The sequence below is a fragment of the Haliotis cracherodii genome, unplaced genomic scaffold, assembly GCF_022045235.1.
Source record: "Haliotis cracherodii isolate W230 unplaced genomic scaffold, xgHalCrac1.p SCAF_11, whole genome shotgun sequence".
NCBI lineage: Eukaryota > Metazoa > Mollusca > Gastropoda > Lepetellida > Haliotidae > Haliotis > Haliotis cracherodii.
The window spans coordinates 35,100,532-35,126,240 of record NW_027266266.1 but is presented as its reverse complement, the minus strand read 5'-3'; the positions used below and the strand labels follow the sequence as shown (position 1 = coordinate 35,126,240).

The 25,709-nt window shown below is 39.8% G+C and overlaps 2 protein-coding genes and 2 pseudogenes across 2 annotated transcripts; all 4 read right to left on the bottom strand.

Annotated features, from left to right (window-relative positions):
- Nucleotides 1–5,242: 5,242 nt before the first annotated feature.
- Nucleotides 5,243–6,248, bottom strand: LOC139455705 (uncharacterized; annotated as a pseudogene).
- Nucleotides 6,249–9,587: 3,339 nt separating this feature from the next.
- Nucleotides 9,588–10,464, bottom strand: LOC139455704 (uncharacterized; annotated as a pseudogene).
- A 532-nt stretch (nucleotides 10,465–10,996) lies between these two features.
- On the bottom strand, nucleotides 10,997–12,034 carry LOC139455036 (acetylcholine receptor subunit alpha-L1-like). Its single transcript, XM_071236622.1, has one exon. It carries the CDS (start codon nucleotides 12,032–12,034, stop codon nucleotides 10,997–10,999), a length of 1,038 nt encoding a protein of 345 aa, XP_071092723.1.
- Nucleotides 12,035–20,263: 8,229 nt separating this feature from the next.
- On the bottom strand, nucleotides 20,264–21,337 carry LOC139455035 (neuronal acetylcholine receptor subunit alpha-7-like). The gene has a single exon (XM_071236621.1). The coding sequence runs from the start codon at nucleotides 21,335–21,337 to the stop codon at nucleotides 20,264–20,266; it is 1,074 nt and encodes a 357-aa protein (XP_071092722.1).
- Nucleotides 21,338–25,709: the final 4,372 nt, after the last annotated feature.

Below are 25,709 nucleotides of genomic sequence, written 5' to 3'. Positions count from 1 at the left end.
TCATAGTTTTGGGTTTATCACTATTCAGTTTTAAGATAGATATCGTCTAACCCCAACCGTCATGTGTATTGGGACAATGAAGATGTTTATCTTTAAACATACCTCCATCACTGTTCCTGTTTATCAGAATAAGTGAGTGAATGCGACCGACAGTGACCTGAAAATGATTTTGGGACTGGCACATCACTGACTCGCCACATTGGGGTATGATGGCGATATGGGAGGGAGATACCAGGTGGCGATGTTTCAAAGTTGTTTGAATTTCCGTCGTGATCAACCTTTTATCCCACAAATTTCTATCCCAGTTCACAATTGTAGGCGAATAAAGCAGAAGAATTGCATTGCAGTTACTATGTAGGAGAAACCATGTCTCCGAGGGATTACTAGAGATTGTAAACCCTCACATGAGGGACGTTCCCGAATGTGAGGGTTTACAATTTCTAGTAATCTCGAGGAGACATGGTTTGTCTAACTTATAAACCGACTCATCGCATAGACAACGTTTTTAATGAAATAACTGTAAAAAAAACTCTCATATGTATAAGCTGTGTCGGAGATGAAATATCGCCTGCAGTCGTGAACTCGGTTCAATGAAACCGGTGACCTCAGCACGTGGTTTCGCAACGGTGCGAAATCTGCACGTGCGTCTCGCAATGGCACGAAATCTGAACGTGCGTATCGTTTCCTGAGACTATTACACGTTTTGCTTTGACTGACGCTCATTCATTGTACAGCCTGTTGCTGGCGTACGGATCTTGAAAAGGACATTCTAAAAGCAGTACTGTTTAACAACACCTCTGTAGCCTTGTGGTACACTCACTGGGCTACAGATATGAAGGTTGCGAGTTCGATCCTCGGGAATAGAAAGAAAACGTTTGTCATTTGATTTTACATTTCATTACATGTTACAATCTGAACGAAAGTTATAATGATTGTAAACCCTCCTGCGAGGTGTTACCAGAAATTCAAAAACTCCATCGAGTTACACAAACAGCCAGTAGGTATATAAAAGGAAATATCTACCATACGCTTCCCCATCTTCCCGAGGCAAGAGAGTTAACTGACTATAAAAGTCAAGTTTCCACCCTTGCCGAACTAGGCTGGTATTATGGAGTTACATTTTGGCTGGACTAACGAGTCTGTGCATAGTCCAATCAAATTCGCGTACCGAAATCGAAATCCGGTTTGGAAACTGTTGTGCAGATTTCCGTCGATTGCAGGATTTGCAAAGCATGTGCACCGCCAACTCGTTGTCAGCAGATATTTTCCAAATCTTTTCATGTTTTTAATCAAGGTGCTCACGTGATTTGATGCATTTCGCCATGTAAAATCCGTTTTATCACAATATATATCTTGATTATCGACCAGATCGTTTTGACTGGGCCCCACAATTTTGTGTGAAGTAAACGCAAGTGATACGAGAGGTGGAATCTGATTGGTCCATAGGAGAATCTTAGAAGGAACATAACTGGTATTAGCCACTATTGGCGCTACGATCGAGCCCAGAAATTCCAGCCTAGTTCGGCAAGGGTGGAAACTGGACTTTTGTAGTCAGTTAACTCTCTTGCCTTGGGAAGATGACGCTTCCCGTGCCTTGGAGACTCCTAATTCGGGTGAGAATAGTTCCCCATCAACCTATGTTGGAATAAGAGACGACTTTAAATATTGTGGGGTCAGACTCGGTGACATGGTTGATTGTTGTGTGTCATTGTTCTCTGACAGCGTGCATTCGTAATAACAATATCAGTCACTGCGATGCCTTGTTGAGATACGATTATTTACACCATCATATAGATGACATATTTACAAACAACAGATTAAATCACTTTCCATCCGCTCTGAAAAACTCAATAATAATAGCGTTAGTTCAAATGAGTTTGTGTTGGTGTTGGTCCAGATGAAATTACTCGTATTGTGACCATAACAATTAATCAGTTTATATTTTATAACATAAATCAGTCGATAAAATGAGAGAAATAGTGACATAATGTCACAGAACGTAAGGCAGTGGGTACCTTGGCGGTTAAGGTATCCATTCGTCACGCCAAAGACTACACAACGGCAAAAGATACAATATATCGACCTCGATCGCGAATAACCAAAGTTAGGCCACCTTACAAGAATACTAGGGTATAAATGACAAGTCTCAAGGAAAACTCTTTATTCAACGGGGTTAACGTCACACAAAAGCAAAGACAAAGTGAAGTAGAAGTGCGTGCTCACAATTGCTGCTTATAAGATCTTCAGTGCTTGTATAGATGATGCAGTACGGATGTTGTCCTCGAGTTCTTTCATCTATTCTTTATTAACATCATGTATAAATCGGTCCCAATGTACAATATGACCATACAGTAACGGAAAGGGAGGCATAAATGTTATATCAGGATGAAAACCTAATAGAGGTCGCTAGATAAAGACAGCAGAAAGTGTGCCCTTGTCGGGGAATAGTATTACACGCACAGCAAGGAAAATTCGTATAAGAGAGAAAGGAGGCTGGCAGCCATCATTGCCGCAAATAAATGAAGAAGGAATGAAATCAATTTGTCGTAGTAATAATATTAATTCTTCGAATATTAATAAAAAGAGCTTCCACTTGGAAGGCCATGACATGTGTCAGAGACATGCAATACAATTCAGTCTATTTTATAATGACAATGCTGCTTTTGTCAATTAGTCTCCTAATCTGCAGATGTTACAGATGTGTTTAATGTTTGGACCATTTTCAATTTGAGACTGGTTAAACTTAAACATGATGTAAAATATATACACTGCAAGAAAAAGAAACGCAAAAGTAGTAAAATCGTAAATATCTGAAAGAGTGTTACCGACATCCATAAAAAAAAATTGATACCAAAAAAAGATTGATCATTTCTGCATGGATTTGGATTGATTTGTGTGGAAAGAATGAGGTACACCAGAAATTTGGTGACAAGATGGAAAAATCGCAAAAACACACAAGCACGTGAGAGCCTGGCGCCGAAACACACTAACATGACATGCAAGTGCAACATCACTTGTTGGGCTATAAAAACGTTGTGTTTTCATTTGCATGCCATCACAATGTTACAGCAAGTGAACAGCGAAAACATGCCACGAACGACGGAAGCCTAAGGCAACAACGCCATCGGCCGACTGCAAACAGGAGAATAATCTTCAGCTGTAGCCAGGTTTTGCCACGTAGCACCATTCCAAGCGAAAGAATCACCATGGCCGCCTCTACAACTACGGCAGGATTGTGTAGGATATCAGCTCAGACAGCGAGGAACCGTTTACGCCCTGAAGGTATTCGCACTAGAGGACCAGTTCGAGGTATTATTTTCTTGGATCTGCATCGTCGCCTGCAACGTCTATGATGCCAAGGTTACATAGTATGGCCTCAACTGGATGGAGAAAAATTTGGTTTAGTGACGAGTCACGTTTCATGCTTCCTGTTCGCTGGTAACGTTATACAAGAAACTGCACACAGTGGACAGATTTGGTGGTGGTAGTGGGCAGCCATCTCAAACACAGGTAGAACGGACTTGGTGCAAGTTATCAGGAATTTAACTGCACAACGTTACACGTTACACGGATGAGATTCTTCGGCAACATGTTCTTCCCATTATGCAACAAGCGAAACGTCATTTTCCAACAAGACAACGACCGACTGTATCAATGACGTCAGCAACAACAAAAAACCCGAGAGTTATCAATTAGATCCCGAATTATTGCCGTTTCATATACAAAATATACATCTAAAATCATAATTGCGTTTCTATTTTTGCAGAGTATACATTAACTTCAACAGGTAAATCTCACATGTGTACCATGTGTGTGTATTTCGTTGATTGATAACAGTGTACAAAAATGACACAAACAGCCACACACAGATCACACAGTGACCGCTTTATATGTGAAACTAGTTGGCACACACACAATACACTGTACTTTGAGAGTTATAGTAAAGCCAAGAACGAGTAATTACGAACCCTGTCGGGATTCCAGGTTATAATAGGCCCTCGGTAAGACATTCTTGTCAAAATGTGTGACTTAATGAATCGAGATTACCTGGCTGCGTGATTGTCTGGCATCAACGGTGTGAGACGGTGCTCATAATGATGTTTTTTTTCTGACCCAGGCTAAATTATTTACAGTCAACCAGGATATACCGGCAATATTGCTGTCTGCAGTGGTAAACTACTAAGTAATTACGGATAGCAACATCAGAGATTCATGCTCAAGTGTCATTACACTGAAGCATGTATGGACAGATTTCTAAATTTAGACAAATCCACATTGTTCATGACATACGTTTCTGTTTTAGATCAAACAAATATTCGGCATTGTCATAGAGGTTATCACGCGAGTGTGTTTGGGGATGGTAAATATCCTGCATTAGGAATAAACATTGTATTTAGCGAGCCTTGGCGAGCTAAATGCATAGTGTTTATTTCTAATATAGGATATTTACCATCCCCAAACACACAAGCATGATAACCTCTTTATCATATAATGTCATTCTTTAATTCTGTGCTTCAAAATCGCTTTCCCTCTCTCACAAACATTACCAAAATATTGCGAGTTTTCCTGAAATGCGCGCAGTAATATTTATTACGTCACAGGGTAAGTGACGTGTCAGTCGGACACTGACAGTAGCCAATATAGTTCCAATTGAAATCTCTTTCTTATACAGTAGCGAAGCAACATATACGCAAAACAACAATTGCTTGTTATTGCCTTTCGCGGCAATCCATTGATCTGTCTGCTAGAGTAACTGTCCTTTGTCAAAGGGAAGCTACTCTAACCCTAGTCTATGAGACATCACGGCCACGGTCAGACGTTGTTGACAGTCGGTCTGTCCTGTCTTAACGTCAAGAAGTGTAATCAGATGTACGGACAGCGACAAAACGAAACAAGGTAACATTTCAAACATATTTAGGCCAAATCCAACTATTTTGATTTGTGGAGAAAGGTTCAAGCCGCAGAGGTCTACAAGCACAGATATGGCTACTGATCCCGCTTGGCTAGGCCTCGTACCCTCAACAAATTGTGTCGAAATTTATATAGATCTATCTAAAGTTGACAAAACTTATAAAATGCCTTAGCTACGTCACAGTAAGACACTGATTTTCAGTATATTAGACTGTTCTTTTGATAATTAAAAGCAATTATCTCTGTATGAATGATGTTTATTCTCGTAAATCACGGCAGTGATACAGAGATGTAATTGGACACAGGAATAAGATACAATGGAGAAAACATGTCAGTGGAACATTTCCATACATGATCTTATATAACTTGCCAGTTTTAATAGAGTTGGCTTATAAGTAATGGACATCAAATGAGAGAATTTTACAGCAGAAGGATACATACAGTAGTATTGAGGCAAAAACTTGTTTCTAATTTCTGAGAGTTTTGGACAGTCTAATAAAAAGTGCATTTCATCACATATAAAATTTTTACACAATGTACATTTTCTTTCCTCTCTCACAATATTATACCATCTTCCTGTTTCAATGGGTAATCTATGATTTGCTGTTCTAAAACGAGCAAGAGAGATGCGTAAGGTGATTGGTAGTTCTAGTAAATAAGGTTCTAGAGATGGTAACTCTTTAAACATGTTATAATAGTAACCTTTAGATGAATTTTCCTTTGATTCTCGCCATCTTTGCAGAAAATTATCAATGAGAACACGTTTCACATTTTGTTTCAACCATGCGGCACTAATAAAGGTTTGAGACAGCCAAATGTAATTAAAGCCTATATTTTGAAGAATGCATTTTACTTCTTTTAATAGTGGGAAATGGTAATCTGGATTTGCAATGGACATTTGAAACATAAGTTTATATACTATACTAGAAAGGCTAGTTTGTGATGATGTTAGCTTGCACCAATATGAAATCATTCTTATCTTAATGAAAATGCTGAGAGGATACCTCCCTAGTTCACCATATACCATGTAATCGGGTGTTGACTGTTTTAACTTGAGAATATACTTACAAAATTTAAGATGTACACGTTCAATGACAACAGTATTTTCACACCTCAGATCCATATAACAATCCTGGCTGAACAAGTTGATCAAATAATTTCAGTTGACAGTCAATAGGAATTTCTAATATTCTAATTTTACGAAATACAGCGTACATTGCTCTAAATGCCTGATCTGTCAGTCTCTTTAGTGCCTTACAGAATCTACCAGTGTTTGTAAATAAAATACCAAGGTAAACATATTCTTTAACAACATGAAGAAACAAGCCATTTAACATAAACTTGAAGACTCTATTTGTGGAGCGCTTGGCAAAAATAACAACTTTCGTTTTGTCAACATTGACTTTAAGTTTCCAGATAGTACAATATTCTTCAAATATAGTGAGACACTTTCTTAAATCTTCTGGGCTTTCGGACATTAAAACAGTATCGTCGGCATACAAAATGAGAAAAAGTTTTATGTACAGTTCAAGTGAATCTATTAAAAGGTTATTTACATTATGCAGTCCTTCAAAGTCATTTTCAGATAAAAATTGTTCAAGGTCATTAAGGTACAAAGCAAACAGGAAAGGTGACAAATTTTCACCTTGTCTTACACCAATTTGACATGGGAAGAAACCTGACACCTTGTTATTATGTGTAACACAAGATTTGATATTTTGATACATATTATATATGACATTAAAACATTTTCCTTTGATATTAGACTTTATCATTTTTGACCACAGACCACACCTCCATACTGTATCGAAAGCGTTGCTAAAATCGACGAAAACACAATACAACTTCTTATTAAGGTTTCTATAGATATCAATGAGAGCTTTAAGAATAAACATATTGTCAATTGTTGAGTATTTTTTTCTAAATCCTGCTTGCGCTTCGCTTATCAGATTAGTCTGAACTGAGTAAGCTTGTAAACGATTATTCAATAGTGTAGTGAACAATTTACCTAAACAGCTTAGGATAGAATTACCTCTGTAATTGTCTGGGTCAGCTTGGTTTCCTTTGTTTTTGTAGATTGGTTTTATTTTGCCAACAAGCCAAGCTTCAGGTAAAACTCCAGTGTCAAAAACGAGGTTAAAAAGCCTTACGTAAACCGGCATCATAACATGAATAGAGCTTTTAATGTACTCATTGTAAATACCATCCAACCCACAAGCCTTATTGTTCTTCAATGCATGGACAGCTGACATAATTTCTTCTTCTGTAATCCTACAATCTAAGATAGCATCATGATTATCGTAATTTGTGTTATTGGCAAAAACATCGTCATTATCATCAGAACTTTGATTAAGATCTTTAAAAAATTGGAAAAAATTGTCAATACTGATTTTTTCTGCTGTTTTCTTTGGTTCAAATGATTTTAAAATTTCCCAAAAATTCTTAGGGTTACTATCCTTACATTCCCTCAGTTGCTGGACACATTTGTTTTGATATGTCTTAAATGCCCTCTTTAGGAGTTTTACTATAAGCTCTACTAGCTGAAATGTACATAGCTTTGCTATTACTGTCTTTAGTCCTTCCATATATACGTTTACGCTTGTGGTAAAATCTACGTGATGATTTACATTTTTCATCAAACCAGGGTTTATGCTTGTGCTTATGTACAGAATGTCTAGAATTTCTTACAGTACCTAGAGTAGTTTCAGCCGCAGTAACCAGCGTCTGAGAGAGTTTATTTACAATTTGGTTAATGTCATTTGGCTCTATTTGGTCTTTACATGCATCTAATTCTGTACACTGATGGGTAATGGCAACCTTATCGATATTACATAAAAATGTTTCACTTTTATCAGGAACCCATCTTTTTACAAGTTTATGTACATGTACATCCTTGTCATCATCTATAACTGGAGATAGTTGTTGTGCTGTACAATATAACGTTAACGATAAGCCACAGTGTACATCGGACGAGATCGGGTCAAACTCCTGTACCTCAAAATCTATTAATAATGGGAATGTTTCTGCTGATGCAATACAATAATCGACAACACTGGCATTTCTGTATGTCAGTTTACCAATACCCTTGTCTTTGCCTAATCTTCCATTCACAATATACAGCCCGTTATTTTTACATAAATCCAGGAGTTTATACCCGTTACAGTTTGTTTCAGTATCCATTGATATTCTATCTAACTTTACACCGGTGTCAACTAGAAGTTGTACATTTGAAAACAATAATTCCTCGTCAATAATATCATTGTCACATAAATATTCGTCCAAAATGATAAAATCCGGAAGATTTTTAGTACGACAATTCATATCACCAACAATACACATGTACTGTGAGCAGTTTGACATACGAATGATATCATTTTCTAGTGTTGTAAATATTTCCGGTGAATGAAATCTACTTTGCTCTGGTGGTATATACACAGTTCCTAGGATAAGGTCATCGTTAACATGCAGGAAATCACTTGGTATCTTACACCATAAAACAATATCATGCATCTTTTCGATGACGCTGACCTTGTCAAATAGTGTCTCTTTGATGGCTACAATGATCCCGCCAGATACACGTGTGTTCAGTGCGTTAGTTCTATCATGGAATTGTTCTAGGTGAACAATACCTTCCAAATGACGTGCTGGTTTTCTTGGGGAATTAGTCAGCAAAGAGCCAGAGTCACAGGAGACTAATCACAATTTTATTTACAAGAACAATTAACAATTTACAATATACTTAGAAATAACTGAGGGTGCCACAGAGAGTCGGTACACACTCTGGGCTGTGGGAGAGAGGTCTGCTTGGTAAGAGAGTCAAACCCCTTCTCTGCTAGGACTTGGCTACAGTATGTATTTAATGAAAGTTTGAACAATAGAAATGAATGTGATTGGTTGATACACGATTGGTTATGTCCTATGCTAAATGGATGGCTAGACAGAGGGGAATACTAAATCCTGTTTATCCTGTTGGACTGGCACTAATCTTGTTGACATATTTACTGGATGCTTTGAAAGAGATTAGGGTGTCACTATAGATGAGCTTGTGTGGGAGCTAATCCTTAATGCCCTATAGACAAGCTTGTATGGGGGCTAATCCTTAATGCACTATAGACGAGCTTGTATGGGGGCTCTAATCCTTAATGAGTCTTAATTGAAGTAATGTTATTCTAATATACCCCGGTAGGTGATGACAGATATACTTAAATAAATATCCTTTGTCTGGGAGATGGGATCTTGATACCTTAGGCTAGCAACCATCTAAAAAGCTATAACTGAAACTACTGATATTTTATATATGCATTTTACCTGATGATAATTATTACTTGCTAAACTATAATTATATAAAATGGTGTACAAATATTACACCATGATAACTCATAAAAGCACTTGATGTAGATCTAATTATTATAAGATAACTTAGTATAAATGTTAACCATGATAGTTCTGTTATTCATATGAACTGAGAATCCTGGGATTTTCACAGCATCTAAATCATACGTTTTAGTTTCAGTCAGACACAGTATATCGTATCTGGACACATCGTTCACAAAATCGGGGTTCAACAGCTTTGTCCTAATCCCACACACATTAAGAGACAGTATCTTAAGTTTCTCGTGGGAAGTTACGTTTTCACTGTTAGGCGACTCACGGGTTTGCTGACCTCTGTTATTGTCCTACCGCGGCCTGTTTTCTCCCGTGTCCTCAGTCCTGACCATCTTGTTGGGTTGTCTGTTGTCTGACCGACCGACGGCACTCGCGTATGATCTCCTGCTGGGGGGGAGGGCCTCGTGGGGTGAGATCTATAAACGGGTCGTCTCCTGGGTACACACGTCTCCCGTCTATATACAGTCTGTCTACTGTGAGGTTTGACTTCAAACGCCTCCTTGCTTCCTTGAAAATGGGGAGTAGATCTCTTCGTCTCTGCACAATCTCTTGAGGAAACTGTTCACTAACACCGAATTGCGTTTCTCTCAGCTGTCTTGTGTTAGTCAGGATTTCCCACCGTTCGTCTGGATTTGCAAATTTTGCCACTATAGTACGTGGTCTGTTAGATAAGTGAGGGCCAATCCTATGTACACGTAAGAGGTGAATGTCTGTGTCACACTTCATTTCTTTCTTTACCTCTTTAGGTTCTTCTCCAGGCATTTCCGGGATCCGTGAAAGAGTAAATTATCTCTCTTAGAGCGTGTTTTCAGGTCAATGACAGATTCTTTCAGGTCTCGCTGTTCCTGGTATATGGAGTCCATGTCATAAAACACGTCTTCTACATCTCTCGACAACCTGTCCCTATCATCGGTACTCTGTTCTGTAAGCTCCCGTACCTGTTGTTTCAGCTTTTTGTTTTCTGATGCAGTCTCTCTCACACAAGGCTTGAAGCTTATCAACGCGAAGTGTTGTCTCTATCATTGTAATGTCGAGAGATGTCAGCTTATTGTCAATCATAGTTAATTTACTGTCGATGCTATCAACACACTGCATCCTCTGGTTTATGGAATGAACCATGGTAGTCAAGTGCCTCATTTGATCAAATAAGGTTTTAATCCATTCTGCGTTGTCAACACTGGCCTGAGGCCGGACAACATGGCCTGGCTGAAAATCCGTGTTGGCATTCTGATGTTGTGAATGATTTTCGACGAAATGCGCCTCCATCACTGCACATCAATAATAAGATTTTCGCATATATTTATACAATGTCTGAATGTAGATTTACAGTTTGTACATGTCAATCTTGTTCGTGTCTCAATTTCTCGGTTAGCTATCACGGCTATCAGAGCTCACGAATAAACACGTCCTCACGCTACGAACCCAAGCTGTCCCTTTTATCGTTTATCGTGTCGGCCATTTTGACGTCTGTAGTTTATCCAGATTCCTGATGGTTAAATCTGACTCGATCGCCGAATGCCGAGGGCGACGCCATGTTTGTTTATAAACAGTGAAAGTAGTCCCTACCTGACCTTTGATATTTGCATCTCTATCCGCATATGACCCCAACAGATATCGTTTTTATTCGTTGGCTTTATCCTGCCGAGAAACCTACCCATTATATGATAAACATATTAACTAACACTACCACTTAATGAAGTCAGTTGTCATTTGTCATTCGTGCAATGATACCAATAGTAATTCCTATCACAACTCCCATAAACAGCAGAAGCAATGTGTTGTTCAAGGCACGGCTGGCTGACAAATATTTCTTATCTTTCCCACAGCAGATCAGTGGACTGAGTTTCCTGATTGAAGGCTTCTCCATCACAACATCTGTAGTTTTCGGGTTGGATAAACTGTTACATATTCCGCTTTCCTTTACAACAGAGACTCGGTGATGGCACAGCAAGACGAAAACTGTGCTAATTACTGACAGAGCATTTAGCAGAACCATCGACGTCAGATAGATAACAAGTAGAGGCGGTTTCTCCGATGATGCAGGAATCTGTTCACTGATGAAACTCATGAAGACTGCCAGTGACAACAACGCTGACAGAGAAAAGGACAACTTCTCCCCAGACTCCACGGGGACGAGGAACACCATCATGCTGAGGACGGAGATGGTGACGATGGGTATAACAATGTTCAAGATGGCAAACAAAGGTTTTCTGGAAAGCTGGAATTTGATACGGACTCTGTAATACAAATGTTTAGCAATGGTGATTTGACCACTTGCCATTGAAGCCGAGTCCACAGTCCATTCAGCATCTATGTTATTTCCAATGGTTGTCACTTGTTTTGAAACAGGACGGAGTTCCAGTTCTTCAGCAAAATGATCTAAGGAGTTCAGATCGATGTAACATGTCTGACTGTCAAACGGGAAATACATCATGTCAAAATTACAGAAGGTTGAGAAATAACCAGGTACATGAACCACAACTGATCCATTTTTGTACAACACACGTCTTGTTAGCTTCTTCATAACCTCTTGGTCTTCGACACCGTCTTCGTTGAAAATGCTTGGGGTCCAAATCTCTCCCTTCATTGGGTGATAGTGTTTCAGTCCCCCGAAATCAGCCGTTTCCCACGTGAGGAATTCGTCTTTCCAAATAAGGGACAGTATTCCTCGGATGGAGAACTCCTTCTTTGTGTTGTCAATATGATGGATCCTCAGGAACTGGAAATTGACATCCATGACTAGAGGTTGTGACTGGTTTAACAATGGCCTTACGTCAGAGGTGTAGTCGTTGAATAGGTGATGACGTAGGAGACGTAAGTCGACAATACTGGCAGAGAATGTTAATTGCCTGGTTGCAACAATGATCAGAATAAACAGATGGACCCAAGACATGTTTCCGTGTTATCCAAACACACTGTAGTCACATCTGTTATTTTGCATTTCGTTGTCACTGAATGTCAGTCTGTTTGTGGGAATAATAGAGACATATCCCTTGTTATACTGCAGAAGAGTCCGCACCATTGATTAGAGAAGTAATATTTGATTGGTTGGATGCTACCGTATTTCAAGAGATAAATGTGTGAACTATTTTAGGGTAATTTGGTGTAAATGACTTGCTGTTTCTTGTGTCAACTTCCACCCAGTTCGACCAGACTTCTGTACACGTTGTGTGTTGTGGAACAATGGAGACGGTGTTAGTTAATATTGACTTGCTATATTGATTTGAAACACTTGCCAATTTCCTAGCGATGTCAATTAACGCCATATATACCATTAACAAAGCAAAAGTAGTTTAAGTTGGTGAAAATCAAAACAGCAGATAAATGTTGTAATGTCAGGTCTCACTGTAACCTGACAACCTATATTGGTGAGCTTAGAGAACGTATGAATCACAAAACATACAGTACACTGTCTTATCAATAATATTTATTGATCCAACTATGAGGGAACTGTGGTTATGTAAAGGACACTTGGTTATCAGGAGCTGCCACATGCACATATCACAAGTAAGTGAAAATGACACACAATGTAAAGATTGTTTCCTTGCACAGAAGCAAACACATTTCGTTCACAGAAGTCTATGAATTAAAGCCCTTCTACCCACCATGAACTGCAGTTTTGCAGGTTCTGAAAATTGCAATTTAATCAGATTTTAACCAAGGTGTCACAAAATTAGAGACTTATATTGCTTGTTTATATTTCTCACCTGTCCGTTTACTCTAAAGAGACCTTTCTTTGTTGTGACTTTTACATACTCTACCGTCTGAACTGTATGCGTTTTGTGAATGTGAATGAAGAGTGCGCGCTACTCTGATACAGTATGGGACTTGCTTAATGCTAATTATTAAAGTGACGCTACCGGTGTTCGTGAAACTATACATATTGTAAATTATCACACATTTTGCTATGTAATGTTTCATGTCCCGTAATGAAACTTGTGCTCTAGTAGATTCACGTCGCACGCGACGTTAAATCCCATTTCTACTTCCATTACTTTCATGTACGTGATTGAGTGAAATAAAACATTAAGCTTGTTTACATGTGCCTGTACGCTGATATTCCCGTTACTGAAATATATATTATCAGTTTTATTTACAAACATATTCCAGAATAGAATGGAAATACTGAAAATATAGAGTACAGTAATACCGTTGTTAATATATTCTTTAAGATCTACAATCACTCAAACACTCTGTCCCACTCATTCACCTATCATCAATAAAGGTGATAGGGGTAAGATTGGAAATTTCAAAGTTGAATTCTTAATCAGTTGTGCCTAAAGTACTGAGTACTCAAGTATTTTATGTGTTTGGATTTGCCGATATCAAAATAAGGATGTGTGATTGATCACTTAAACGAACATAACTGTATTACACCACGATCGACATATCTCTTTTGACCAATGCTTGATTGTCCCACGATAAAATGTCCTCAAGAGTCTTCGTGATTTTAATATAAGGACTGATACGACAGCAGATCTGTTGGACACGTACATGCGCCATACGAAAGAAGGGGGTACCAAAGGAATGACACTCTAAATATATTCAAAATGTTTAGGAACATATTTTAGTTCTAAATGTACGTTATGAGTATGTAGGGATATTTTAGCCCCTGTTGTGTGTTAAAGATCATATGTATATTTAGTTTCAACAAGCAGCGCCTACCGGTAGGGCAGGACACGCTTACCCTTTTCGTCAAAACCTGATGTCATCACCGATTTTCAGTGATCCAGACCCGTGAAGATTCCGGGGTAGAATAGGTCTTCAGCAACCTATGCTTGCCATAAAAGGTGACTATGCTTGTCGTAAAAGGCGACTAACGGGATTGGGTGGTCAGGCTCGCTGATGCATGTCATCGATCCCAATTGCGTGGTTCGATGATCATGATATCAACCACTGGATTGTCTGGTCCAGACTCGATTATTTACAAACCGCCGTCATATAGCTGGAATATTGCTGAGTGCGGCGTTAAAAAACCAACCAACCAACCAACAGTGATCCAAACATATCATTTTCGCCGCTAGTTTGCCTATAACAGTAGGTGTTATGACCGCCAACGATTTTGAAAGATGATAGGGATAAGATCGGAAATTTCAAACTTGACAACAACTGGACCCAAACACAATTGACGCCAGTGGGCAACATGACCATTTGTAAGGGGCGGCACAACACATGGCCGAGCATGGAGATCAGCTGCAATTAGACGATTTCTAATCGTCTGAACCGTAACCCTTACGCCAGTAGTGTGATGAAAGTTTTAGCCTGGTTTCGGATCAATCGATCTTGTTGTCTTGTCGTTGAACTGAGGCGCCCTGGTCATGAACGGGGTCGATCGTCAACGTTTTGGGTTTGTTGGTACCAGTGCTAATCACAGACTGTCAAACATTAAACGTATTGGCCACCTAAGATGACCTCTGAGAGTTTCTAGTCTGTTAATAGCGCCGCATCGATAGTTTATACACACACAAGGAATGAAATATAGTAAATCACAACTTTTTGAAAAGAGGGAATCAATAAGTTTGATGTAAATAATGGTCCACAGAGTTAAATCGACCTTCCTTGAAAGTGTCAAAATCAGGAATGAAACTCTACGCATGTATGTGGCGCCAATGCATGAGGCACGTTTACACTAAATAATGTTTGCATGATAGGATAGGATGTTGTCAACTCTTATCTTTGTTCTAAAATTTGGTATTAACATTAAGAACATTTTTTATAGAGTATAGATACTTTAACATGAAGCATTTGCACTCGCCACGCATCCCTCATGGATGTTACCACCCGTACGTATGTCCCTCTCTGTGTGTCATCTTGAGTTGATAGCGGATTTCATTTGGAAAATCAACAAGTGACAGCTCAGTCAATTTAAGATAAGACTAATGAAATACTAATAACAGAGTTCATAACGAACATCACATACAACGCACCATACATGTGTGTGTGCTCGCACGTGTGTTAATGTTTGTGTTAGAGACATGGTTTTATTTGTTGTTTAACGGCCGCACTCAGCAATAATCCAGCTAAAGGACGGCGGTCTGTAAATAATCGAGTCTGGACCAGACAATGCAGTGATTGGCATCATGAGCATCAATCCATGCAATTGGGATACGATGACATGCATCAACCAAGTCAGCAAGCCTGACCACCCAACCAATCGCGTTAATCGCCCTTTTAGGGCCAAGCATGGGTTGCTGAAGACCTGCTCTGACCCGGATTTTCACGGGTCGTTAGAGATTCGTATGATGGTGTGTATTCTCTCACTCACTATTGTAACCTGATAAAGAGAAATGTGACCTAATGGAAACGTGCATGATAGCGTTTTGTTTAGCCAGGCCCTTAACGCTATAAGGTTACAACATTCAGTACCTTGTAAAACGTTTTATGGTAGACATGTGGAGTACATTTTCTAATTGAATGCATCAGTGACAAAAATGATGTCCGATGCAATTCCATATTTTGACTTGTACCATATGTTCCAGTCTTTCAATCAGGTGAACGTACACCTCCCTGCGAACACCTCGTATCTTTACCATTTAATAGTTATCCATAAGCACACGTTCATGATATAGTCGGAATCGTACAATTGACACCGCAATGCAAGATACCTTTTAGCGTCTATGCAAATACATCATGTATACAATGATAAATCTAAGGTTTCCATTGCTGAAGACGTTAGAAAATATAGTTATGATTGAATGAGTGAGTGAGTGAAGACATTATTTCCTTAATAAACATTGAAATTTACCTTTCTTACATAATCTGCATTTATAAAGAGGATACATGATCAAGGACGTTTTCCAGTGATTTCTCGCTTCGAATAGGTATAATATTGCTGATGTGGCAGAAATCAATGTTTATTCATTCATTTCTAGTGCATTCGATCTTTGCTCTCATCTGTAGTTTTCAGGTTGGACAAAGTGTTTCATGTTCTGGTTTCCCCGGTCACCAAGCCTCGATGGTGGCACCGGAGGACGAGAACTGTGTATATTACTGATAGAGCATTTAGCAGAACCATTGACGTGAGAAAGATGACCAGTAGTGGTGGTTTCATTTCACCTACCTTCTTTCCTAAGTTTAGGAGAAGATCGATGAAAACATTAACGAACTGGTTTGGAGTCACCTGTATCCATATGGAATCTAAAATTTGAGCCTTTTCCTAACTCACCCAAATGTGTTGCACAAACATCTCTATTCCTACATAGGAATTCAAGGAGTTCCGTCTTTTGACTTGGGGTCAAGTAAGCGTCACTGAGGTCAAATCCTAACTATGAAGTAAGAGACATGGTGAGGTTTGATGGGTTCAAATCTGGCTACTAGTATGTGTGCTCGAAATATGATCGGGGTATTGGTGTGGTGTATCAATTTGATTCTTGCTTGACCACACTGGATTTGTATTTGTTTGTATTTTGTCGGCAAAGAATCAAGTGGTTCACATTGACCTAGGGTAGGATTAGGCTTACGAACTTTCACTGGAATGAGGTATTAAGGTCTGGATGGATTCGTAAAGTCATGTTTTGGCACGACCGCGTGAGCTTTGAATTCATTAAACGACAAAAGCTTAATTTTTGTGATGCCAGATCGAATTGAAAGAGATTATATACAGTATATGTTAAAGTTAATGGTATTTGATTGATCTATTAGAAAACCAATGCCAAGGATTACAGGACTAGTTGAGTGTTCTAACACATGAAATGCTGGGCAAAGTGACATGTGGGAAGGTGTGCTTTGCCGATTTCCTTTATATGAGATCCACTAACATCTGAGACATTTAGAACATCTGGTGATTGTAGTGGATGTTATTTTGTTAATCCTCAGCGTTCAGTTCATAGACTCATTATTGAAATAGTAGCTCCTGAGCCTAATAAAGGGGGGTGGGGGCATAGTCGTCTAAAGCGCCGCAATTCGCTGTGCAGAGTTGCGTCCCTTGGGCACGCTAGAAACCTATGATTGTGGGTTCGTCCCTATTATGTTTCTAGGTTTGTCTGCACCATACCTGTGCTCATGGGTTTCACCGAAGTGGTAAATGTCTGAGACCTGCATCACTTCGGGCTTTCCTCACACATTAACTGCAATACTGTTAAAAGCAGCTTTAAACCCAACTCACACACTCTCATAAAGTTAGGAATTTGACAGAACGAAACTGTGTAATGACTTTGTTCACGATGGTACTTGATGGTTGTAAGGGTTGTACGTGTCCCTATCTCCTATTATTGTATTGATTATGATCATTACATCTTGCACAACGTGAAAGGGCGATATGATGAACCTATGACAAAAGTGACATTTCATGGTAACAGCACTATTACACTTATTACAGCGATAACATTGTCTGTAGACATCACAGGGTTGATAGTTGTAACTTCCAGGGGACGGTGGTCCTTGTCGTCCTGGGTTGGAATGTCTTTGTGAAACTCTGTTGTGTGCCGGCGAGGTCGACCTTGGGCGTCTGAAGGTCACACTTGGTGATCGAGGTCTTTGTGTGGCTTCATGGGTGTCCACGTTCACCATAGTGTTCATCCACCTTGGCTGTTAAGGCTTCCAGCGATGAAGCCATCTGTGCATCATGAATGGGCTGCAGGGATGAGGCTTGTCTGACTGACTTGAGAACCTCTTCCGGGTCGGTCGTCTGCCTCCTTCATCAGGGTTGCAGTTCTAATATATGCAGGCGATCCTCGCAGAACTGCATCAAATAAGGCATCCTGGTCAGCCCTGGTTGCCGTGCAGCGCATGTCTGTAATGAAGTCATGAACAGATTCGCAGGTTAGCTGCTTTCGTGATAGAAAAGCTGGGTTGAGACCAAATCTGTCTTTGAAGGATTTGAACAAGTTATCCCAATAGTTCTTGTTGAGGTCAGACAGCAAATGGTTCCAGGTCGCTGCTGACATCGGTAAAAACAATGGGAATGCAGTAGCATCGTTGTTCCAGTGTTTCAGTTTATTGTACAACTTATAACAACTGCTCGGCGTCCAGATAGCTACAACCATCAAAATGTTTAGGTGTTGAATTGATGTTGCATAGCCGTCGTCAGCATCGCCTGTCATTGCTCTATGCTGTCTTGCTAATGTTGCAGGTCATGTGCTGTTGTCAGGGATTCATCTTTTGACATACGTCCTGTGTGGTGGTGATTACAATACATTTACCCGGATCTCACACCAACTGTTGCTTAAAATATGCCACGTACCTATCCTAAGTATGGTTAAGGTGGTAATGGCGTAACAAGGTCACAGACTGACCAAATAGGATCGAACATAAGTCTTATTGTATGTAGAGCCTTTATTACAGAAACTGGTAGGCGTCCACAACGCGTGTGACAACTCAGGTCGACGCGTTGTTTATATGCATCATAATAATTACATCAACAGAAATACGATGACCATAGGCTACCGTTGGAATATAAAATGCTGCGTCCTCATTGGACAATAATGAGTGAGTGAGTGAGTTTTACGCCGCTTATGGCAATATTCCAGCAATGGGCTTCACACATTGTACCCATGTCGGGAATCGAACCCGGGTCTTATGCATGACGAGCTAACGCTTTAACCACTAGGCTACCCGACCGCCCCCCATTGGACAATAAATGCAATGAATATTATACACTTTCATTTGAAGGAACATGAAGAAATTGACTTTATTTGATTGTAATTTAGGCCAATCTAATCTATAATGAAGCGGAGACTTATCATCCTTAATTACAAATGACGGACATCGTCACAAAGGACGGACAGGCCAAGCTGTAACACTTAATTTTATAATAGTCTTTTAGGGTGTCTTTTACGTCAGTGCGTCAGTTGTGCTAGACGGTACGGTTTTACTTTAATGTTTTAACTTCTAAGTTTATTTTTTTTATGCTTAAGTTATGGAGATATGTATGCCCATTGTAAATATATATACAAAAAGGTAGCTGTATTATATTAATACGCGCACAGCAACGCAAATACGTATGAGAGAGAGAAATAAATGAAGGAAGAGCGTTACGTAATGTTCAATGTTCATTTAGGTTAGTAAATATCAGACCTGTAACAATGTGTGTGTTATGCGTTTATTGATCACATTGTACTCAAATGTCATAAACAAAACCCACACAGATGACACAGTGTCCGCTTGCGGAAGAAATATTAACGCCAGGAGTTATTCGCTTCAGCCTAAATTTACGGGAAAATCGGGATCTGATTGCTTCAATGGGACGACGATGCACTAATGGTGTTAGTACAAGTTGTCGAGAACAGATTACCTTCACCTTGAAAATCTACTGTTCCCTGTGTACCATGTGACAATGATGTGTGCCAATTTTGAACAATCGATTACCATCTGTTACCATTCTTATGATATACAAAATATACATCTAAAACCACAGTTGCGTTTCTATTTTTTGCAAATCTCACATATGTAACCATATGTGTGTAATGCGTTGATTGATAATGTACTCAAATTACATGAAAAATCTCACGCAGATCACACGGTGACCGCTTGAGAGAGATATTAAGGAACAACGAATCACACATTTATAGCTGAAACCAGTTTGCAAACGATAACAACTTTAATAAGACACACTGTACACTGTACTTTGAGTGATATAATAAAGCCAAGAAGTAAGTAATTACAAATCCTGTTGGGAATCCTGGCTACGATATGTCCTCAGTAAGTTTTGTTCTGACCCAGGCTGAATTATTTACAGGCCACCAGGGTCCGCCAACAATATTGCTGTCTGCGGCGTTAAACAACAAACCAAGTAATTACAGCAACATCAGAGATCCATGCTTAAGTATTCGCACTCCACATTGTTCACAACATACATTTAAGTTTTAGATCAAAACAAATATTTATCCATTGTCGCATATTTACAAAACTTTACCTATTTACGAAGATTTCTAAATTTAGACAATTTGTTCATGGCATACGTTTCTGTTTTAGATCAAACAAATATCCGGCATTGTCACATATTTACTAACACTACCAATTAACGAAGTCAGTTGTTATTTGTCATTCGTGCAATGATACTAATAGTAACTCCTATCACCACTCCCATAAACAGCAGAAGCAATGTGTTGTTCAATGCACGGCTGGCTGACAAATATTTCTTATCTTTCCCACAGCAGGTAAGAGGACTGAGTTGTCTGAATGAAGGCCTCTCCATCACAACATCTGTAGTTTTCGGGTTGGATAAACTGTTACATGTTCTGGTTTCCTTGGCAACAGAGACTCGGTGATGGCACAGCAAGACGAGAACCGTGCTAATTACTGACAGAGCATTTAGCAGAACCATCGACGTCAGGTAGATGACCAGTAGTGGTGGTTTCTCCGATGATGCAGGAATCTGTTCACTGATGAAACTCATGAAGACTGCCAGTGACAACAACGCTGACAGAGAAAAGGACAACTTCTCCCCAGACTCCACGGGGACGAGGAACACCATCATGCTGAGGACGGAGATGGTGACGATGGGTATAACAATGTTCAAGATGGCAAACAAAGGCTTTCTGGAAAGCTGGAATTTGATACGGACTCTGTAATACAAATGTTTAGCAATGGTGATTTGACCACTTGCCATTGAAGCCGAGTCCACAGTCCATTCAGCATCTATGTTATTTCCAATGGTTGTCACTTGTTTTGAAACAGGACGGAGTTCCAGTTCTTCAGCAAAATGATCTAAGGAGTTCAGATGGATGTTACAAGTCTGATTGTCAAACGGGAAATACGTCATGTCAAAATTACAGAAGGTTGAGAAATAACCAGGTACATGAACCACAACTGATCCATTTTTGTACAATACACGTCTTGTTATCTTATTCATAACCTCTTGGTCTTCAATACCATTTTCGTTGAGAATGCTTGGAGTCCAAATCTCTCCCTTCATTGGGTGATAGTGTCTCAAACCTCCGAAATTAGCTGATACCCACGTGAGGAACTCATCCTTCCAAGCAAAGGACAGTATTCCTCGGATGGAGAACTCCTTTTGTGTGTTGTCAATACGATGGATCCTCTGGAACTGGAAATCAACATCCATGACTAGAGGTTGTGACTGGTTTATCAATGGCCTCATGTCGGTGGTGTAGTTGCTGAATAGGTGATGACGTAGATGATGTAAATCGTCAATGCTGGTAGAGAATGTTAATTGTATGGTTGAAACAACGAACAGGAGCATTAGGTGGACCCTAACCATGTTTACAGATTATCCCAACACACTGTCATCACATCTTCTATTTTGAATTTCGTTTTCACTGATGCACTGTCAGCCTGTGTTTGTGGGAACAATAGAAAGACATCCCATGTTATACAACGGAAGCGTACCATTGATTGGAGAAGTTGTATTTGATAAATGTGTGATCTATTTCAGGGTAATTCTGTGTAAATGGCTGGCTGTTTCTTGTGTCAACTTCCTTCCAAATCGATCAGGAAGGCTGTTTTCTCTACGCGCTATGTGTTGTTACACAATGGTTGGATGGTGGGATGTTAATATTGACTTCATAGCCCCTGAATGATATACACTAGTTATCATTGTACATTTGATGTTAATTAACGCCATATATACCATAAGCAAAAACAGCAAGAGTTTATTGCGTGAAAATCAAACAGCAGATAACTTGACAACCTAGCAAGAATATATTGGTGACCTTAGAGAGGGTAAACTGGTGGTCGAAGTTGATTCTGGGCAAACAGAGCACTGCCTCTGAATAGCAAAACATACAGTACACAGTGAAAGAGCAGGAAATGTTATTGATCCAACGTTGCGGGAATCGTGGATGTAAACAACACTTTGTAACTAGGAGCTGTCACATATACAACATCTCACAAGCAAATGAATATTCTACATAATGATAAGATTGTTTCCTTGCACAGAAGCAAACGCAATTTGTGCACAGAAGTTTATGAAGCAAAGCCATTTTACCCACCATGCAAAACAATTTTGCAGGTTCTGAAAATTGTCATTTCATTTAAGAAAGATGTCATAAACTAAGAGTCTTGTTATGAAAATGCATCAGTTTTCAGGATCTCATGTATGAATACATCCATCAGCTCGAAACTATTCAACCATGCACAAAATTTAAAGGGGTCTGTTTCAAGAAAAAGAATGAATCAGTGAGGTAAAATGACGCACGTCCTTAGTTATTAAAGTTAGATATAAGGGCATTTGTCTTTTAATTCTCTTCTAATGAATTGTCAACGACTTGCTGTTGCTTCCAAATGGGCACCAATTGTGCTCCCCTATTGTGTATCTGTTTCCTTATGCATGTGAATCGGAATTTCTGCTCGGATTGGCAAAGTCAAAACAAAGTCATTTGGCCAAGAAGTTCCACTTAAGCTTCAGGTATACCGATGATCTGATAGCGTTCAATAACCATCAAATTCTCTTCCACTGATTTACCCACATGAACTAGAAATAAAGGAGACCAGTGAGACTGTCTCATCTGTTTCATATACTCTTCAAAAATAGGAACGCAATACAGATATTTGTGGCCATAAAAACAAAATTAGCGGACTAAGAGGTGTAAAATGAAGAAGTTTAATTAGGCAGTGCATTAACAGTAGGGCCATTGAGGTGCACGTACAGCAGCACTATGAACGGTATTAAAGTACAGGTTTATTTATTGCCTGGCATCTGCTTCAATCGAACAGTGACAGTTCAACAACACACCAAGATTAACAGAAGTGCAAAGAAACAACGTGATAGGCCGCTTGCAGTCAGGAAAATGCCGATCATCTCTGTCCAGGGTTTTCAATGTAGCGCCCAGCACAATCACAAGGCTATGGGATCGGTTTCAACAGCATGTGTCAACATGTGATCGGCCATGGTCGAGACGACCAAAGGTAACCATCCCCGCCCAAGATCACTATATTCGAGTGCGCCACCTACGTGAAAGGACGACCACAACCAGCTCAACCGCATCCCAAATACCCGTACTGCGCAGAATCTCCGACCAGACTGTACGAAACCGTTTAGAGCAGCAGGTCTACGAGCAAGACGTCCTGTTCGACGCGTCATATTGAGTCGGCAACATCGTCAAAAACAGCTGCATTGGTGTCGTCAACAAAGGGTATGGCCTCAACAGCGATGGAGAGATGTCTAGTTCACCGACGAATCAAAATTTCTCTTCTGTCGAGGGTATGGAAGAGCACGGGTCTACTGCATACAGGAAGTGGACAGGTTTGGTGAAGGTAGCGTTATGATGTGGGCGGATAACTCATCATGGCAGGACAGGTTTGGTCCATATCCAGGGTAATCTTACGGCTCGACGATACATCAACGACATTCTCCTACCACACCACGTCCTCCCAATTGCAGCCAACGGAAACGGTGTATTCCAGCAGGACAATGCTCGACCGCATACAACACGGATCACAAGAGCCCGTCTACACAACAACAACGTTGATGTCCTCCCCTATCCCTCCAGATCCCCAGATTTGAATTCGATAGAGCACCTGTACGATGAATTGGATAGATGGCTACGCTGACGTCAACCACAACCGCAGACGTTCAAGCAGTTGGCTTTTGCTTTGCAGGCCGAGTGGGCTACCATTAACCAGGATGTGGTTCGCATACTCGTCTCTTCCATGGGCAGGAGATGTCAGGTCGCTATCGATTTCAACAGGGGACATGCGCGTTATTGATGGTATCTGACCTTCACCTTTCCTGTGTACCGATAAATGAGATGACTTCAATCACCAAGTGTTCTCTCCACAACATTTAGGCTCAATACCTTGTACGTATCCTCGTATGAATGTATTTTCTACCTCACACAAATCTGACTTTGCGTTTCTTTTTTACGCATCAGTGACAAAAATTATGTCCGATGTAATTCCCTATTTTGACTAGTACATTATGTTCCCGTGTTTGTTCAGGTAAACAATTGACTTGCCTTTGCAAGATTTGGCAAGATACGCTCACCTTTCGCGAACACCTGGTATCATCACCGTTTGATAGTGATTCATAAACATGATATAGTCGGAATCGGAATCATACAATCGACTGTGCTTTTGGCAGAGATTTCTTATGAATATGGAAAGGGTTTTGTCGCTTTTTATTTACCCTAATGTTGAAGTATTGCAAGTTTGCATTGTCGTTTCTTGTATGCTCCTCTGTGACCCTCAGTGTCCTCGATGTGTCCTCAGTGTTTCCTTCCTGGTTTCTGATGTATCTTATTAGCCATTCCACAACTCTAGAGTCAGTCCCGTGTTAAGGTTTAGAGTGGTTTGAAGTGTTGTTCTGTGTATTTGGTAGTGTGTGCAGGGGATGAGAGCGTGTTCTGGGGTTTCTTGTTGGGTACAGTGTGGGCATGTTCCTGCTGCGTGTCGTTTGGCTATGTTGTTTAGTATGGCATGTCTGTAGCTTAGTTATGCTTCTGTCGATTGGGTGGGGTGTAGTATTTTTGGTTTGGTGAGTGGCTTTTTGAGGATTTTCCTAATTTGACAGTTTGAATTTTGATAGTTTGTTTGCCATGTTTTGGAGATCTTTTGTTTAGCGACGCTTTTGATTTCTGAATTGGAGATTGGAAGGTTTAAGCTCATGTCTGGCAGTTTTAGGGACAATTTGGCATAACTTGTTTTTTGGAAGTGAAGATAGATATAAAGCCGTTTTCTCTTCTAATTTTCTACGTTATGATGTGTCAGTGTTTCCCTAGTGTCTTTCTCTACATATAAGTATTGTGTTCTCAGCATGTCACAGTGCGATCAATACTTCCCCCTCCTGTTACCCGTCTTAGCCTGCCTGTCGGGGTGTTTAACTTACAATTCCGGCGCCTAGAATAGAAGGACGTCTCACCCGGGCTAATAAATGCCAAACCTGGTTAAGAGCGGGCGTGAAAACACGCGTGAATACGAAACAAATTTGAATAGACAGACCGATTGTATTAGGGGGGATTGACGCTGATAGACCGACTGATAGTTTAATGATTTATTACCGCAAGGACAACAATCCAGCTATTATCCCCCAAACAAGGTAACTGAGCAATTCTTAAATAAGACAGACAACCCTGATCACGCATTCGGAAACGAATGTCTACAACAAGTATAAAGGATTAACACAAGCAATTAGCACCTCGCTAAAATAACTCGCTAAAAGACTAATAAAACTCAATACAGTATCAGGTTTAAAAATAATGACGCGCACCCAACACGATACTCCGCGCACCTCACTTCAGGCATTAACAGGTGAAATTCCCCTAGATCTACGTCGTGAACAATTAACATTAAACATCTGGGTCGCATTCCAATCAAATATCGTCATTCAACAAATCCTTAAAAATAACATAAGTCCAAAAAATCAAGCTCTCGCTCGCAGAAACAAACTGCTAACCCCAATCTCACAACGAATACTAAACTACCTAAATAAACATAACCTCAACAGCCTAAATCAAAACACCAAACCTTAAGCTATCTTCACATCCAAAATTCAAACCCAAAAAATAGACACAACA